The 20,535-nt window shown below is 36.3% G+C and overlaps 1 protein-coding gene across 1 annotated transcript in view; it reads right to left on the bottom strand.

The window, feature by feature from the left end:
* Positions 1-20,535, bottom strand: part of ADAMTS6 (ADAM metallopeptidase with thrombospondin type 1 motif 6) — a 280,816-nt gene that overhangs the window by 167,705 nt on the left and 92,576 nt on the right. The window contains exons 7-8 of the mRNA XM_066253589.1: positions 6,711-6,754; positions 1,770-1,875 (exon numbers count right to left, since the gene is read on the bottom strand). Coding sequence (XP_066109686.1) covers positions 1,770-1,875; positions 6,711-6,754 — 150 coding nt within the window. The remainder of the gene's footprint in view (positions 1-1,769; positions 1,876-6,710; positions 6,755-20,535) is intronic.

Raw genomic sequence — 20,535 nt, 5'->3', positions numbered from 1 at the left:
ATGGGCACTTCTCCTGTGTGCCCTGGCCAGGAATCGAACTTGGGACTCCTGCACGCCAGGCCGATGCTCTACCACTGAGCCAACCGGCCAGGGCCCCTCTGCCCATTTTTAACACTCACACTATCAAAAAAGAATTATCAGTGAAATAAAGTTATTCCAAGGAACATAAATCTTAAGAGGTACATTCTACTTTTTTCACAATTCTGCTATAGGTATAAACCATTCATCTTGGGAAAATATTAAAAGAAATTACCCATTAGGCCAAGAACAAAAAAAAAAAAACCTAGGAAGCCTGAAAGTAGCTCAATAAGAATCTTAATAAAAAATACTGAGATAAACCCTCACATTGGCTACCTATATACATAAAAGAAGGAAACTTCCAATGCATATGTTGGCATTGACTAACTTGTAACTGCATGAAGTAATAGCGCTCTCATACACACACTATTTATCTATGCTATGTAATTTATCCTGACATTTCAATTTAATTGAATCTAACAGTACCTATTACATTCAGTCTGGTTGCATAAGATTATGACAATCATTAATGAGCTAAATTTTCAAGTGCATTGAAGATAAACTGGCTGCTTGCAAAGAGCTTTTCCCTTTTGGTCCCCTACTATTTATTGCAATGGAAAATAGAATATCAATATTTTTAGGACTTTATTAAAAGTGTAATACTGACCTTTCCCCATGCCTGAAGCAATTCAGGATTGAAATTTGCTGCTTACTTGAAGTTACACATAAATCAATACCAATTTGGTGAAATTTAAATCGCAATTTTTAAAATAATGTAAGAGTCTGACCTAATTTTATGCTCCTCTTTCAAGAAAAAAAAAAGCTGAACTACAAATTTATCTTAGGAATGATCTCTGAGGCAAGTGTACAATAAACATTCATTTTTATTTGTTCTTTCCTTCCCACCCATTTCTCTACCAAAAAAATAAAAAAACCAGACTGTAAAATTTAAATCATACAAATGTCAGGAGTTCTTGCAAATAGGCTGTTTGTCTGAGTTAAATATGTTTGACTATTCTTTTAAAGTTTTCAGATTTCTCTCACTCTACATGAGCAGGCTTTTACAATTACTATTGCCTGTTGTTTGAAGTAAAGAAAATAAGAGTTTTATTGCTTGGGGTGGGGTGGGGGCAGTGGACAGTTTTTTGGCCAAATACATTTAAAACAAATATTAAAAATTCTAGATCCTCCTAAAAAAATAGTCAAGATGATATCTCATTACTCTTATAACACCAGCTTTTTTTTCAATGACATACAAGTACCCCCAAAAATATAGGTTATATAGTAATGATTGCACAAACTTTATGTCTAGAAAAGATATGCTCACAAGCTGAATGAAGAGTGAAAACTCAAAGTAAATTTTATGGAAGTGGTGTCAATGATGATTTTAAAATATATAGGTATTGTCACTTGAGGAAAAGAAAGATCATTTCAACAATTGCACCTGGAGGAACTGGGTGTTGAGTAGACTATGTAAAAGCTAAATTATTTCACACGCACATATATCACAAAACTTGAGTGTGATGTATTCACCACTCTGAGCATATTAGTCATGAATCAGAAAGATTATTTAACAAGTCTCCAGTTCTTAAGATGATTTATCCCACTACCCTAAATGATAACATTCTCTACTGAAATCAGACAAAAAGGCAGTAAAATATGGTTGAGCACATGTGTTCCACACAGTAGTTAGGAGCTGCTCAAAAGAGCAGAATTCTAAAATTTATTTTGATTTTCTTAAACTCACTCACTTGTGACCAATCTCATGTGCAATGGTAAAAGCTGAACCCAGGCCAATGTCTTCATTAATGCTGCAGCTCCTTTCAGGCTCACACATTCCAGCCACAGAGGCCAAGCCTGAATAAACAGAAGGAGACACAAAGGGTCAAGCCAAGGTGTTTCAGTTTTAAAAAGCCCATACTTATAAATGCCTGGATTCTTTTTAATAACCTCCATGCACAGAAGGAGCAGTTGGCAAAAGGTTAACTTTCTAGTCATTTGCAAAATCACTGGGGGGAGTTTCACTTTGCCGGCTAGACATTAATATTTTTTGAACTGCAGTCAGTGCTGGAAAATGTCTAGACTAGGGGTTAGATTTATAAATTTTACTTCTGGTAACTTGGGACCACCTAGTAACTTGAGCCAGAAGAGGGAATTCAAGAAAGCATTTCTATTTTAACATTCTTTAGGCTGTAGAAAGCAAAATATATCCACATTATTTTTCTAAAGAGATCTGTTTAAGTTTAGTGGGTTCATAAAAATATACAAGCAACTTTTTAGTTACCAAAAAAAGGGAATCTCAAATGGTTTTTAAAAATGACATTTTTTTATAAAAACAAAAATGAATGATTCAAAAGAAAAGGAGGAGAAATGCTAAAGATAGGAGGTTGTTGCATACCTTTAATCTTCTGAAATTAGTCCTGATAGTGATGCAACAATTTCTTTAAGTGTTTTAATGGTAGGAAAGTCATTCACACGTTCAGCATGGTTTTCCCCTCTCCCATCCCCCTTCAATGCATTAGTTTTACTAATAAAGAAAAGCTATGGTGTTAATTCGCTGATTCTAGTGAAATGTTATGTTACTCAAAGTATTCTACCCTTGGGAATTCCAGTATGTAAAAACTTTAATATTTACTTCCAAATGAATATCATGCTCTGTGAATTAGTATGCAACTTTAAAGCAGTGCTTAGAAAAAATAATTTTTATGCAGAAGAGAAAATGTCACGTGTTGTAAGAAAACAAATGCCAACTCATACTTAATGCCAACTCATACTTAACGCACACAGGGACAGAAGTTATTTAAAAGAAACTGAAGGAAATGTAGGAAAAAGTTTTTATATGGTAGTAGTATACTACCATCATCCAAATATGAATAATTATCTTCCCAATAAAAGTGATTTTAATCCAATTCAATGAATATTTATTGAGTGCAATGAACAATGTTCTGGGCTAGGTATAATTTCCTAGTTGCATTAACTTGGAACAGTAAAAACTATTAGATTCATATTTTTAACTAATAAGGAAGCAACAGAAATTGTTTCTCTGGATTTTCTAATATGAATTATCCACATAATAACCACATTGGAACAGAGATGAGGTTCGTGCTGGACTCGCTAATAGATTGTTTACTTTCCCTACTGTTTTATGTGGAATAAGCAGAAGTTGAGGAAAGGGTTAATTTGCCTCCGAGTTACTATAAACAATAGTCCTGCTCTTCTATTCACTTAAAAGTAAGTCTTCCAACCTGGAGAAGAAGATGTAAAAAAAAAGGGACTAATTGGGGCAAGACAACTTAATATTTTTGGTTGACCACAAATATTTAATAAATGTTATTTTCAAACTCTATTGAGAGAGAGAGAAAGAAAACAAACAAAAAGTTTGCAGTATATTATCTGGCTTTAAGCAATTGAGTTCAATAGGGTCTATGGTATGGGAAGAAAAAACCGCTCAAAACTTTTCTTTTTGAGCTTTATAAAATTTGGATTAAATATATATATAATATATATTAATAATTCCTGTTAAATTAACACTTCTTACATTTCCCAAAATATATTATTTCATAAATTTAACTTTTAGTTGTTGTTGTTTGGTATGTGCCCTGTAACAGGACTTTTAATTGAGAATTTTCAATGACTCCCCAAGGTGTATTTGTAAGCACTTATTTACCTCTGTATCTCATATAAAATTGTTAACTCGACTAAAGGAACAACTTAATAACTACTACTTGTTGAAAATATAAAGGTAAATCTTAACTGAAATAAAATAATAATTTAAATGCTAATGCATTTTCACAACCCCTCACCATTTGAAGCTGTCAAAGTTCTTACGTGTGATTGTGTTAATAGGGGTTTGATTACTATTTGGGTCATTTAGATTTCCTCAGTTTGATGGCAACAGTTTGCACCCTTAAATCTACTTAGCCGAGTTAAAATAGGTCGTCAGAGGTACTAGTAAGTAAGAGAATATGCACCATCATCATAAACACCAACATAAAAGTTACTAGAATGACCATTAAAAAGAACACTGATCAATTTTGTACTGATAATATATTTTCCACATATGGTCAACACACGCATATATTTTTAGTTCATTCAGTTTTCCCTATGAGACAATATAAAAAAATAATTTATAATGATTTATAATTTGAAATTTCACACTGAGCTTGAAAATGCATTGACATGTACTGATTCCAGAAATTAATAAACTATAAAAATTTGAACAAATTATTTTGAAAAATATAGGAGAGATGAGTCAGGAAAATACCTCAAATTTACTTTGGAAAAATATCACAATAAAAGTGCCTGACCTGTGATGCCGCAGTAGGTAAAGTGTTGACCTGGAATGCTGAGGTTGCCAGTTTGAATCCCTGGGGCTTGCCTGGTCAAGGCATATACAGGAAGCAACTACTATGAGTAGATGCTTCCTGCTTCTTTCCCCCTTTTTCACTCTCCCTTTCTTTTTTTTTTTATTCATTTTAGAGAGGAGAGGGAGAGAGAGAGAGAGAGAGAGAGAGACAGAGAGAGAGAGAGAGAGAGAGGGAGAGAGAGGAGAGACAGAGAGAGAGAAGGGGGGGAGGAGCAGGAAGCATCAACTCCCATATGTGCCTTGACCAGGCAAGCCCAGGGTTTCGAACCGGCGACCTCAGCATTTCCAGGTCGACGCTTTTATCCACTGCGCCACCACAGGTCAGACTCACTCTCCCTTTCTATCTCTCTCTCTCTCCCCCCCCCTTCTCCAAAAATCAATAAATAAAATCTAAAAAAAAAAAAGTTTAAAAAAAATCACATTAAAAGTACTAGGCAGAGTTACTACTAATGTACCAATGAAGAACATATCTCAATGTAGATGATCTATCTTCAAAAAGCAGAATAGGATTTGTATATATAGAGAGAGAGATACAAGTATACATGTGGATATACTTCCTCAAAAATGCTCTAGCTTATACTTTCTTTGAGGCTTAGTGTGTACTGTATTTAAAATTGATTATGTACTTAGTAAATATTTATAGAATTTGAACAATAATAGAAAAGGCAAGTTAAACAGTATAATAACCACATTAAATAATAATAGCTGTTCATTTTTTATAGTACTTGTTTTACTACACACCTTTATATTTTCTTACTTTAAGTAATTTTAACAGTATCCTTGTAGCATAAGGGCAGATATTACTTCTACTTTGTATACAAAGAAATTGAGGAACAAAATGCTAAATAAACTGTAAAAGTAATGCACTGAAACTGTTCAAGCCAGTTGTCTGTTTCCAGTTCAGGGTGCTTTCCATTGGATTATATTGGTCTTGTTAACCTAAAACACTGCAAATAAAATTTTTTGATGCGAGCTTTCTCAGCAGATAGCTCTTTCTGCAGTATGCTTTTTAACCAGACACTTCTCTACCACCATAATACTCTTCCTTGGCTAGTTGGGATTTCCTCTTTAGCCATAAATTCTGAAGGAAATGAAGTAGGAGACGGGAAGGCAGGTGAAATCACCAGGAGAAATTTTAATCCCTGAGAGATAGATAATTCACTGAACTCCTCAGGAAGTTGGGTAATACCTTTCCTCCTACTTCTTTTTTAATTTTACCTTAAAAAAATTCTTATGAGGGGCCTAAAAACACATTTTACAATTATTCCTTTATAGATAAGAAAATTGGGTCTTGTCATGGAGATACTAGAGAATTAACTTTTAGTTGCTTAACTTCTGAGTCTGTAAAAAGTTTCTGACACTGAAAAATCATCATAGAAAAAGTTCCTGTTTCTTTAAATAACTCTATTTGCTGAATAATTTAGTCTACTTGAAAGCTACCATTTCCCCTCTGCTTGCACTTGCAGCTAATTTTTACCAGTATGAAGTTATAATATGCAACAAAATGTGGGTTTTAGAAATTCTAGAATATTACAGAAACACTTTTTAAAGAAATAAGTGATTGGGGAGGGGGGCACATAAGAAATATATTCAATCCTGTCCTCTGTACTACTGTTTGTAATATTTTACAAAATTGCCCTTTTTGTTCAGATTCTAAAGATTTTCAATAATATCTTAATTTATGAAGGTATACTATTTCTACCAAACTACAACAACAAAAATATTGTTCTCAATGCCTCTTCCTTAAGTATCTCTTTGGACTTAAGACACCTGCCCATAAGAAAGAAAGGTTAAAGTGGATTTTTGTAATTTCAAATTCCATAAGACCCACCTACCACACTGTTTTGAAGCCAGAATCATTCCCCTGCAGATTGCTATTGTTTCTACAAAAAACAGACGCGTAGCCCTTCCTTTCTAATCTCTGTGGCAATACTTAAGGGGAGGCACTGAAAACAGTCATTTGTTTTCCCCTCTCCATCCCTTTCCTAGACTGAGATTTGAAGATGGCAGTTGCTTTCACTTGCTCCCAAACCCTGTGGTATGTTGGGGGAATACATTCCAGAGATTGATTTTATGAAAATGGATGGCAACTTTTGCTTTATCACTAGTGTTTGATGACTTTTAGTCATTTTCTAAGTTGTTTTGAACCATCATTCTACTTGTTTCCTAGTAAGGTGACATATCCACAAAGGTCGGGTTTTAACAATTTATAGGAGCAACTTCAGATGTGTCAGAAAAGAAAATGACCAAATTAATAACAAAGAGTAAAAAAGTCACTAGACCAAAGAGACTATTTGAACTACCCTCCCTTTATAAAAACACTTACCCAGTGTTCCACAGGGCTTATTTTTATAAGTGCAGATATCATACCTACAGAGGAGGGGGGAAAAAGAGATGAAATATGTAATCTGATAAAATTTGTAAAATATTTTCATATATTCATCACATTTTTTTCTTGGAGCTCTGGTTGTCCGACCACAATCAGTGCAATTATGAGCAGCCAGCTGGAGTGTTGGCATTTTCAGCACTCTGGGGGACAGCACGGCTACACTACACTCACAGCCTCTGGCTACGAGCCAATGGGACACCTGCCAGTAAGAAAGAAAAGTTAAAGTGGATTTTTGTAATTGCAAGTTCCATAAAACCATCTACCATACTGTTTTGAAGCTAGAATAGCTTGTCTGCAGATTGCTACTCCTGCTACGAAAAGCAAATGGGTAGCCTTTTATTCTCAATCTCTTTGGAAAATGCTGATATATTTTCTTATGACAGCCACAGACAGTATTTTATACTTCTGAGCTATAAGAACTATTTGGTATTCTTTCAACTGTAACACCGGTTCTTATTTAATTAAAAAAAAAAACTAGAGCAATAAAGCAATGGCTATAAAATTGATATCACATAGTTTTCCTAGTTGTATACCAACAATTTTGTATGATTAAAATGCATATATTTTAAGTGATTTTATACACAGCTAAATAACTAGCTCACTTAGCAAGCTTTCCTAATGTCGGTCAGACTTAATCTAATGCTGAGCTGCATTATAACTCAATACAAACGATGGAGTTCATAAAGTAATGTTGCATATTTTAAAAAATGTTACATTTAGCATGCTAAAGCAATATTGATGTAAACATTTATTTTAAGTATTTTTATAATATTCTTAGAAACTCACTTTTAAATCCAAAGCATAGTTTCTAAACTGAGAATAAAAAATAAATTTTTAAAGATGAGTATTTTTATTTGCCTATGTTTTAGGCTAGAAATAAAAAAAAATTTTTTTTAGTTAAAAAATAACACTTCACAAACTACAGAAAAACCCAAGGTATAAAAGTTCTCTTTTATTGTGTATAAATAATGGTTGGTCCACACTGGTTGAGGTAAGGGGTTAGGAACTAATCCCCTAACGAACTCTTCATCTTCAGCATATTCAAACCCTACAAATGTTTCCTTATGTTTGAGGAAAGGGATTTCTTCTTCTCCTGCATGACTTTCTATTTTGACCTTTCACACACTCATCTCTTCTCTTATAACTGGTAATCAATAGATTGCAGTATCTGGTACACTCTTGAATGTGAGATATAGAGAAGGTATTTGGTGTATTTACCAAAGCACCAGAAAATATATTCTGGGTGTTTATATACTCATATAAAGATACTTTAAAGGTTTTTTTCTTATTTTGCAAACTATTTTCTAAGTTTCTTTTGCCTGTAAGAAAAAACAAATCTGGCTTGGCATTCAAGGTACTTAATAATCAGTCTGCCCAACACCAACTCTCTGAATTCAATTTCTGATATTCTACTCTGTACAGTCAATGTTTCAGCCTCTCTAGACTTCTCATAGATCCCTGCATATTTCTTTCCCTTTACAGACCCTATTTTGATTAGTCTGTTCTCTGTCTGGATTGCCTTTACTTTTCTATTTTATATGTCTTTTTTCTTTTATCTTTTTTTGGAGGCGGGGGACAGAGACAGAGAGACAGAGAGAGGGACGACAGACAGGAAGGGAGAAAGATGAGAAGCATCAATTCTTCATTGCAGCACCTTAGTTGTCCATTGATTTCTTTCTTGTATGTGCATTGACCAGGGGCAGGGGGGCTACAGCAGACCAAGTGACCCCTTGCTCAAGCCAGCAACCTTGAGTTCAAGCTGGTAGGCTGTGTTCAAACCAGATGAGCCCGCGCTCAAGTCGATGACCTTGGGGTTTCAAACCTGGGTCCTCTGAGTACCAGTCTGACACTCTATCCACTGTGCCACCACTTGGTCAGGCCTACGTCTTTTTTTTTCTCTTCTTCTTTTCCAAGTGAGAGGAGGGGAGATAGAAAGACAGACTCTTGCATGTGCCCAGACAAGGATCCACTCAGCACCCCAATCTGGGGCTGACACTCTGCCCATCTGTGTCCATGCTCGCAACCAAGCTACTTTTAGCACCTGAGACAGAGGCTCCACAGAGCCATCCTCAGGAACCAGGCCATTGCACTCAAACCAGTCAAGCCATGGCTGCAAGCAGGAAAGAGAGAGAGGCACAGAGAAAAGAGGGAGTGGAGAGGGGTGGAGAAGTAAATGGTTGCTTCTCCTGTGTACCCTGACCTGAAACTGACCCCAAGACATCCACATGCTGGCCTGCGCTATTTTATATAAGTCTTAAAAATCTGTTTCAGCTGTTATGTCCTAAATGAATCTGTTTCCTAGTTTGCTATTGTGAAATCACTCCTTCCTCTGTATTTCCATAGTATTTTGTGTAAAACTTGACTATGGCAATAATCATCATTATAATAGCCAGAGTAACAGCTCTATTTAAGTTTAACTTTTTTTTTAGGTTTTTTAATCATATTTCCACATTATTTCATAACTCACTTGCATATGGGTCTTCATCCCAAATAGACCACAAGTAACTTACTGATACATCTTTAGATTCTAGTATATGGCACTATATCTGGGCATATGATAAGTGCTCAGCAAAACCACATAAGAAAGAATGAATGTAAAAATGTTTTTGCTTCAGTACTTGGTATTAAACATAATGCATTGAAAGCCATAATTGCTCTCTCTGAATACAGAATAAAGAATGATACAGTGTGAAATGAATTGAATGCAAAAGCCAAATGGAAATGGCATGGCTTTCCTTTATAGAATATTCTGTAGAGAATTCTGTACATGCATTCAAGGACTGGGGAAAACTAAGGAAAATGCAAATAGAATTATCTTAATCTAAGATGCCTTAATTTGCATTATTTGTTGATGGCTTTAGCCTTTATGCAGGTATTTGGGCAGTCATGACAGAGTGAAACTAACATTCATCAGAAGTGTAACATAAATGGTATAGGCAAAATGAGAGTAATGGGGGGGAGGACTGCTCTGAGGTGGAAATATGAGTTTATTTGCCTATGATCATTGAATTTTTGCTTCATTTGCCTCTTAGAATAATTTTGAAAAATGATATATCATTTTGCATTTAAAGTTGGTATCTAAAATACTTTTAGTCACAAATTTAGGTAGCTACGGAGAGTAGTTAAAAACATATTATATAATGTTTAAATAAATTTTTTCAAAACTACAGAATTGCCTGTTTCATTGAATCATGAAAAATGTTCACCATATAATTTAATTGGCTAAGTCAGTTCTCATGGCCAAACTACTTACATGAGTCAGACTTACTGTCTGTCAATAACAAGTCTGAGTTTATTTTTTAGATCAAATGAATATGTTAATACCCTCCATGACAACCATTTCACGTCTGCATTCTAATCATGAGATGGATGTAAAGGCTGGTTCATAAGCACACAGACAGGCTGGCAGAAACGGTCTTGCCAGTGTGAAATAAGCATTACACCCTTCAATTTTTTTTGTTTTGCTCCTAAGAGATTATCCCCTAGGACCCATGCATTCTTGAATTATCCCTTTGCTATGCTCTGGAGACTTGTACACCCAGAGGGCAATGCACCATAACAACGTTTGGGATAGGTGAGAAGTATGCTTTCTTTTCTGTAAAGTAGAAACAGGAAAACAGTGAAAGGCGAAACAGGGGAGATAAATTGGTGGCTTGCAGGTGTGTTCTCAGGCAGATCAGTTTTGAGAAAGGGCACATATGGAAGTTGAGGCTTTGGAAACAGATTCTTCTTAAACATTTATATCTTCATTACCCTTCGGGAAAAGTATTTGTTTACCTTTTCTTGAAGACAGCCAGTATGGGTTGTGTCTATGTAACAGATAGGCACTATACACTATTATCACAAGATAAGTTTCTACATAACCAACATTCAGTCAGAAAGGGTTTAAGCTGTGCCTATCCATGATGATCAACACACACACACACACACACACAAATTGATAATTAGCCTAATGAATGCTTAATAAACACTGGAATAGTGTTTTTCATTAAAGAAAGAAATTAGTGGTGTTCCAGACCTGTAGATTGGCCAATATATTTCAGAGGCACTCCCCATTCTGCATGAACACATAGAAGAAACAAGACTTTGTAGGCTGCACACTTAGGCAATGCATCTGAGATTGTCTTGAGTATCCACTCATTGGTTTGGAGGATCATGGTGCCAGATGACAAATATAAGAGTAACAGACTTCTGCCTTAAAATATATCCATGTACTTATTCAGTGCATTTTTCATGCAGAGTGTTGTCAGGGCAACTAAATGACAGAGAGCTAGAGGAATGTCAAGCCCACAAAACAAGGAGTATGAACTAGTTTGTACTCCCTTGTTTGTTTAATAAATATTTGCATGCTTCATGAAATTTGATCTAAAAGTTGCCTTCATTAAAACTGATAGCAATGTTCACTTACCCTAAGAATCTGCCGGACCATATTAGCTTAGGTCAGTATGAAAATTTGAAACAATAAAAATTCCTCATTGATGGAAAGAAAGTGTAATGACTGTACTAAGAGAAATACTTGATGTATGGTGATATTCACCATGATATATACTTGTAGAAGATTATTCTTCTGTAAGCTATTCCTATAATCATGAGCAGACTTTAGCCATGGATTAATAACTTTACACAGTCTTATCCATGAATTACATAATATAGAATCAAGTTGTAATTACATTAAAATTGGGGATAATAAATCTAAAAATACCCAAATTTCTTTTTAAGGTAAACTTCCTCAACTGTACTGAATATCCACTTTAAAACAGAATTGATACAAATATTTTTCCAAACCTTGACTTTGTGTGTTTACTCAACATTGTGTTACCTGTGTATAATAAAATGATCAGCACAAGTTCAAAGGAATCATTGAAGACATTTAAAAAATTAAATTGCTTTAATTCCTTTACTTTCATATTTTCAAAAACTTATGACTCTTTCACATTTTCCTTTTTAAAATTCCTTTTGTGTGCATTATTCTTATTCTGATTCTTTCTTACAAATCATTCTCTTTGGTAAGAATATTAAGAAATTACCAATTCAAGCTATACCACACTTAATGCCATGTTTTCTCAGATTAGGCCAAGTACAAACCAGCTTATTTCTGCTCCTATTTACACCTCTCAGTCTTCACATACCGTACCTTTAAGCATTGTTGTTCAACATTATGGCATATAATCCTCACAAACTTCACACTGCACTCTTTTCTTTCTCAATTGTACCCTGCATCAAATTCGCTCTCTATCCTATCAACTTCCTCTGCCATGCTATGACTTTGCCTTATTTTCCTTCAAACCTGAGCCACTTCAGGAAAAACTGCAAAGAAAAATAATGCAATGAATCTTGCTTTATACTTAAAGGTGGCATGGGTGTGTTCTTGAGACTTATCCTGCTGTCGTACAAATTGAAGGAAGGACTGAAGGAAAGGAGTTCCCACTGCCCGCTCTCGGCACCCTTTAAATAATCAATCTCTAAAAAATCTTGACCAACCCAGATTGGCAGGAGCTCCTAAATTTAGGCCTTCAGCTAAAAATAGCCCTAAACTAGGCTAAAAAGTACACTGGAGTGCTAAGAAGTGATAGAAAATTGAAAATATGATTAGAAAATGTTCTCAGGTTTCTAAATTTAGATAAAAAAAACACCTTATCACTATGGTGCTTGTTTTGTTTTCTCATAATGAAAGAATAATAAAGGCCTCCAGGTAGATGAAAAAGAACTAAGAAACATAACCTTAGGGAATCTACACAAAGGAAATCAGCGTGCTGCGCTTGGACGAGTAGATAAATGCACACACTGTTATTTCCTTACCCTAAACCCCTAATGTAGGACTGACTGACCAAGATCAAAACCCTAGAGAATGGATGAGTATCTGTTACTAGAACATTGGTACACTTTTCTGCTGTACATATTTTCAGCTCTAATTTCCTAATCGTTTCTAGGTAGGCATGACTATCACAAGAAACTGACCAAAACATGTACTTAAGATCCATTTTCAGGTCTGCAAAATATAGCACTACCTTGCAATGATGAAATACCTGGATGGTTTCTTAAAAACCTTTCCCAAAAACTACATTCCATTCTTATGTAAGAGCAACAGTCATTACAAAGAAGAAATTTCTTTTGATAATTTTGTTTCAAAATGGAATGAGCCTGACCTGTCATGGCACAGTGGATAAAGTGTCAACCTGGAAACTCTGAGGTTGCCGGTTCAAAACCCTGGGCTTGCCTGGTCAAGGCATATATGGGAGTTGACGCTTCCTGCTCCTCCCCCCTTCTCTCTCTCTCTCTCTCTCTCTCTCTTTCTCTCTCTCTCTCTCTCTCTCTCTAATGAATAAATAAAAAAATCTTAAAAAAATAAAAGGACACATTCTCAATTCAAAAAAAAAAAAATGGAATGAATCAAAATCTAAACTTTGAGTCACAGACTTCCTTCCAAACAGAATGTCCTAGGTACTGTGCTCCCATAGTTAGTACTCTTAGATGTGATGCAGTGACACTGCAATTTTCTGCTTTCTTAACACACACTAAGACACCAGATTTATAAAACTTAATTCAGTTATAAAAACAATTATAATAAAACAATGCAAAAAATTTTATTTTAACCCAATATATGAAAGAAAATGTATACCATTCTTTATGATAAATGAAAAAAATTATAAGACTATTTGTCTTAGTTTGGGCTGATGTGACAGAAGACCATAGATTGGGTAGTTTAAACAATAGATATTTATTTCTCACAGTTGTGGAGGCTGGGAAATCCAAGATCGAAGTGCTGGCAGATTTTGAATCTGGTGAGAACCTACTTCCTACCTTGTAAACAGCCACATTCTCCTGTGTACTCATATGGCCTTTCACTGGCTCTTGTTCATAAAGAGAAAACTCTGCACCTGACCAGGTGGTGGTACAGTGGATAGAGAGAGCATTGGACTGGGATGCAGAGGACCCAGGTTCGAAACCCCGAGGTAGCCGGCTTGAGCCCAAAGTCTTTGGCTTGAATAAGGGGTTACTCGCTCTGCTATAGCCTCCCGGTCAACATACATATGAGAAAGCAATCAGTGAACAACTAAGGTGCTGAAACAAACAACTGATGCGTTTCATCTCTCTCTCTTCCTGTCTGTCTGTCCCTATCTGTCCTTTTCTCTGATTCTCTCTGTCTCTATCAAAAAAAAAAAAAGAAAAAGAAAAAGAAAATTATGGTCTCTTTCGCTTCTATTCAGGTCACTAATCCCATCATGAGGGATTTACCATCATGACCTCATCTAAAGATAATTATCCTCAAAGGCCCCACCTCTAAATGTCAACATGTAGCAGATTAAAACTTCAACACTGGGATTTTGGTGGTGGAGGAAACAAATATTCAGTCCGTAACATTGTATACTGACCCCACCCTAAATCCATGTCCTTCTTGCAAACAAAATACATTCATTCCATCCCAACAACCTTAACTCATCCCACAAAAGTCTTAACTCATTCCTCCAGCATTGACTCTAAAGTTCAGAGTCTCCTCTCAGTTGCCTGTAAATCAGAAATGGCTGAGACTCAGGTAAAATTCATCCTGAGGCAAAATTTCTTTTAAGATGTGAAAAGCTATGTATTTCCAAAATATAATGGTGGGACAAACATAGGATGGATGTTCCCACACCAAAGAGAAGAAATCAAAAGGAAGAAAGAGGTGATGGATCCCAAATAAACCCAAAACCTAGCATGGCAAATTCCATTAGCCCTAAGACTTGAGAAGAATCCTCTTTAGTTGATGCTCTGACCTCTGGACCCACTGGGATAGGAGCATTACCCCATGAGTTTTAAGGTGACCTCACACCTTCAGCTTGACAGTGTGCTTGCCACCCATATGACTCTCTGTGAGAGCCCTCCCATACAGCTCTGCCGGGCAGCAGTCCTGTCCTTAGAAACCAAAGGAAAAACATGAACAAGACTAACTTATCTCTCAATTTAAGAAGCTTAGAAACTTTTCTAGTATCAATCAGCAAAGGTTTAATCAGGCATTACCATAAAGAGAAAGTATTTTCACACTTTTACACCACTGGAGTACAATTCATTGGACTGAACTTTGGTCATTTTAGGATTATTTCTGTGTCTTCTTTTTCCTTTGTTCTTTCACATGAACTGGATAATTTTTTTCTCAGTATAGATATATTTGTCCTTTTAACCCTACTTACAACTTCCTAATTCACATCCTTAAGTATCTCTTGTTGAGATGAATGCAAATAACCTTTATCTAACTGTATCTTATAGATAGCTTACTATTCCTAAAGCATAGCTCTTCTCTTACTATTCTCTTACTCAAAATAGCAGTTGTCTCCAAAAGTCTAAACACGTTGGCTTGGAGTTCAAGACCCCTCAAAATCTAGCTTACTTCTCCCTATGTCCTATACTGTAGCCAATGTAACTATATACTCACCACTCTCTGAAAAGATCTTCATTTTTCCTGAATCCATGCCTTGGTCATGCACTGTCCTCCTCCCATTTCTACTGTGAAATTCTAAATATCCTTTAAGCTTAGTTCAAATACCTCATCCTTCATGAAGCCCAAGAGATATCCCTTCTCTACTTATTACAGCATTCATGTGTTTCACATTCTTTTATACCACAATTACTTACATAAGTCTCATTTTCTTCCCAAATGCCATTATCAGTTCTTAGAGAGGATATAATACCTGATTTTCAGAAGAAGAAGAAGAAGAAGAAGAGGAAGAGGAGGAGAAAGAGAAGGAGGAGAGTGAGGAGAAGGAGGAGGGTGAGAACAAGGAGGGAGGTGATGTCACAAAAACAATGACTATGAGAGTTCTATGTATTTCTTTTCTTTTTTTTTTTTTTCCTGAAGCTGGAAACAGGGAGAGACAGTCAGACAGACTCCCGCATGCGCCCCACCGGGATGCGCCCGACCGGGATCCACCCGGCACGCCCACCAGGGGCAACGCTCTGCCCACCAGGGGGCGATGCTCTGCCCCTCCGGGGCATCGCTCTGCCGCGACCAGAGCCACTCTAGCACCTGAGGCAGAGGCCAAGGAGACATCCCCAGCGCCCGGGCCATCTTTGCTCCAATGGAGCCTTGGCTGTGGGAGGGGAAGAGAGAGACAGAGAGGAAGGAGGGAGGGGGTGAAGAAGCAAATGGGCGCTTCTCCTATGTGCCCTGGCCAGGAATCAAACCCAGGTCCCCCGCACGCCAGCCCCACGCTCTACCGCTGAGCCAACCGGCCAGGGCCAGTTCTATGGATTTCTGATCCCTGGGATATCTATATTATTTCTCATTATAAAATTATTAAACGGTCTTCAGATTATGATCAAGTATTTCATACAGTTTAGCTACAAGGAAGAAGAGTGCTGATTATGCTAACTTGTATATTCTAGTCCACTGTCAACTATATTTTTCATTGTAAATTAACAAGGAGTGGAAAATTTTGATTTCATATAGATCAGTTTCAAGAGTCTGTTTAATTATAAGTGTATCTTTAAAAATAAATGTTCATGCTGACAAAAATCAGGTTTTGAAATCTCTAAGATTAAAGGCCAGGCTCCAGGAAATACTAAATTCACTTAATTAAAGAGAGGTATATTGTCTCCTTTAGAGAGTAAATAACAAGAATCTCAATATTTCCCTTTGCTGAATGAACAAACAAACCATGTATTTTTAATATTAAAATATGTACAACTCTTAAAAATTAAATGAACTCTTAAAATAAAATATGTACAACAACTATACCAACTAGAACAAAGATACATACAATTTTTAGATGAAAAAAGTTGATTTTCAAAAAATAAAATAATTGACAGGTTGTTCTTTGCTTAAAAAACAAATTATTCTCCTATTTAAAAAATACAACTTCCTCTATTATTATGAAAAAAAATATATTTAATATCAACATGTAATGAAAATGTTTTCTAAACAATGAAACATTGTTTCAGTCATTTTTATGTTATTTATAATATAAGGACAATTTGCAAAAATAAGTTTACTTACATTACTATACCTAAAAAATTATTTTTCTAATTTTTACTATAGCATCTTTTTAGTTTTACAGAACATGGTAGACCACAACAACTCTTTGTCTTCAAATAAAGTACATAGCTTATTTTGTCTTTTTGCTCAAAAACCACAGAACCAAAGAAGCTATTTAAAGAAAAAAAGGAATTCATAATATATATGTAAGGCATTGCTCAATAGGGACAATAATTTTTCGATTGTTAGTATATAGATCTTTTAAAACTAGCCACAAACAACCAGTAGTCTGGTTTTGTTAGGCAGTACTTTGGTAGGTGATCTGCAAAGACAAATAATTTTTAGTTATGGTTAGACAAACTATCTAACAACATTGATTTTGAAAGCCTGTCTGTATTTTTAAAATTCATATGAAAGGGCTACTATCAGAAAAAAACAAATATATATGTAAAGTTAAAATCTAAAATAGAAATATATTTATGTTTCAACATAATCATCTTTCTTTTTTTTTAATTTTATTTATTCATTTTAGAAAGGAGAGAGAGAGAGAGGAGAGAGATAGAGAGAGAAGGGGGGAGGAGCAGGAAGCATCAACTCCCATATGTGCCTTGACCAGGCAAGCCCAGGGTTTCAAACCGGCGACCTCAGCATTTCCAGGTCGACACTTGATCCACTGCGCCACCACAGGTCAGGCCATAATCATCTTTTTAAAAATATTTTTAAATTTATTTATTGATTTTGGAGAGAGAGCTAGAGACCAAAACATCAATCTGTCCCTGTATGTGCCATGATTGGGAATCAAACCCTCAACTTTTGTGTATGACGATGATGCTCTAACCAACCGACCTGTCTGTCAAAAACAATCATCTTTTTTTTTTATTGATATTCACCATCAAATCAGTGAATGAGCAACAGCTATCATCTGTGTTGAAAGTATGTTCCAGCTGAAGGGAAGTGGGGAAAGAAGTCATATTATATTGACTATCCTTCTGACTTAATGTGACATCACACTACACTGTCTTATTAATAGAATTGACTATAACTAGAATTACATTACCACTATTGAGTCAACTAGACACATTTTCCATAGGACTGATCATGGTCAGAATTTCTTGATCAAGTTTTAATTTTCCTCAGCCAGAAAAAAAAAATAATTTAAAAAGTGTAAGTTTAGCCCTGGCCGGTTGGCTCAGCGGTAGAGCGTCGGCCTAGCGTGCGGAGGACCCGGGTTCGATTCCCGGCCAGGGCACACAGGAGAAGCGCCCATTTGCTTCTCCACCCCTCCACCGCGCCTTCCGCCGCGCCTTCCTCTCTGTCTCTCTCTTCCCCTCCGGCAGCCAAGGCTCCATTGGAGCAAAGATGGCCCGGGCGCTGGGGATGGCTCTGTGGCCTCCGCCCCAGGCGCTAGAGTGGCTCTGGTCACAACATGGCGACGCCCAGGATAGGCAGAGCATCGCCCCCTGGTGGGCAGAGCGGCGCCCCATGGTGGGCGTGCCGGGTGGATCCCGGTCGGGCGCATGCGGGAGTCTGTCTGACTGTCTCTCCCCGTTTCCAGCTTCAGAAATATGAAAAAAAAAAAAAAAGAAGAGGAAAAAAGTGTAAGTTTATCTAATGACTACTAAAATAATAAATGCCCAAATGCCCGTTGAGCTGTTTGATGTGATCAATAAGGACTCACAATGTTACAAAAGATTTCACGTCTCATAGTCATTTAGTTTAACATTTTAAGTATAAAACATTCTTATCTCTAACTAATTTCAATCCTTCCTGCTACAGGTTAACTGGATTATTTTTTGTTTGACCTTCAGTGAAGACTGAGAACATTTGGTCTCCATCCTTTATGCATAAATTAGCATCTCTAAATCTTCTCTTCTTTAGAATAATAATAATCTCTACTACTTAAAAATTTTTTGTTAGGTTTCTTTTTCAACCCTCTAATCATCATTGTGGTCCTCCTCTGAACTTTCTCCAAGTTCACCACGTCCTTCCTAGTGGTAGATAGGGCCCAGAACTAGAAGCAATGCTCTCATAAGGATCTGACCAGTGGTGAGGACAATGGGAAAATAATCAGGTTTCCTACATTCTTGATTCTTTTCATGTGATCTCGTACTGTGTTTGTTTTAACCACTTATTCTACATTGTTAACTCATACTAATCTTATTACTTCCTTACTACTAAAGGGATTTCCAATTCCACATAAACATAGTCAAAGTCACTCATTCTTCAGATTTTTGCTATCTTTCCTCTCTAACCATACTGCACTATAGTTGTCACCTAATAAATTTCATTATCCTAGTTTCTAATCAATATTCCAACTTGCTAAGTTATTTTAGTCTAACAAAAATAGTAAGATGATATAAGGCATTGATGCCTCTTATATTTCTCTCACATTTTAATTGCCAATAATTTATTAAGAATATTAGAACACTTAGTCATTACATGTCTATAAGACGGATTTAAGTATTCTAAAAAAAAACAAAACTGAGTGCCAGAATTCATTACCCTCTGAAGACGAATGACTGTGGAGGCCTTTCTAAATTTGCTCTATTACCTTCAGGTCCCAGCCCAACACGAAATATCTCAGGGACTGGAGGGCCTAAAATATGAATAACCAAAATGCTTTCATTACTTTATAAAGAGTTAGATTAAAAATTTCCCAATATACTGACCAGTTTTCTTTGCAGAAGACAGTGAAAAGCTTGGAGGATCATAATATATTACAACTATTTGGGTTACCTTGCTCTAAGCTTTCTATTCTGTTAATAACTGAACAAGATTTGTTTGAGACTGACCAGGCAGTGGTGCAGTGGATGGAGCATTGGACTGAGATGTGGAGGACCCAGGTTCGAGACCCCGAGGTCGCTAGCTTGAGCAAGGGGTTACTCGATCTGCTGAAGGCCCACAGTCAAGGCACATATGAGAAAGCAATCAGTGAACAACTAAGGTGTTGTAACAAAAAACTGATAATTGATGCTTCTCATCTCTCTCCGTTCCTGACTGTCTGTCCCTACCTATCCCTCTCTCTCTGTCTCTGTAAAAAAATAAATAAATAAATAAATTTGTTTGAATATGTTTACTGATAAATATCAGAAAAAGCACTTTAATGACCTTATTACATCTGGAGCATGCCAGATAAAATATCAAGAAAAGTAAACTAACCTGGTTTCTACAGAGTAGAAACTAAATATTTAAACATTATTAACATAGAAGTATACATACATAGCCAAATAAAATTTATCAAGTCACCTATTGCCATCACACAGAGATGAATTAGATATCACAAATAATTCAAGAGTAAATGCACTTAAGAGATGGAAAGACAGATCAGTACTTAATTGCCATAGAGAAGAAAAGTATTCATCATGTTCTATGCTCCTTATGAACATAGCTGTTCCAGGCAGCTTTTAAAAATATCTAGTGAGCTCTAATATTGCTCTCTATGAAGTGTAGAAGCAAAAGATGTTTATAATTGATAAAATAAGAAATAAAAGTCTATTATTTAAAGTTTAAATAGTAACCAAAAGAGAAATTTAAAATGATTAAATATACAAGTATGATGGGCATACAGTCACTTGTTTAAATCAGTGAAATTAGGCCCTGGCCGGTTGGCTCAGTGGTAGAGCATCGGCCTGGCGTGCAGAAGTCCCGGGTTCGATTCCCGGCCAGGGCCCATCTGCTTCTCCACCGCTCCCCCTCTCCTTCCTCTCTGTCTCTCTCTTCCCCTCCTGCAGCCAAGGCTCCATTGGAGCAAAGATGGCCCAGTCGCTGGGGATGGCTCCTTGGCCTCTGCCCCAGGCGCTAGAGTGGCTCTGG

Source organism: Saccopteryx bilineata, chromosome 1 (genome assembly GCF_036850765.1).
Source record: "Saccopteryx bilineata isolate mSacBil1 chromosome 1, mSacBil1_pri_phased_curated, whole genome shotgun sequence".
NCBI classification, from domain to species: Eukaryota; Metazoa; Chordata; class Mammalia; order Chiroptera; family Emballonuridae; genus Saccopteryx; species Saccopteryx bilineata.
Note: the sequence above shows the minus strand (reverse complement) of the source record. Positions and strands in the feature narration are given on the sequence as shown.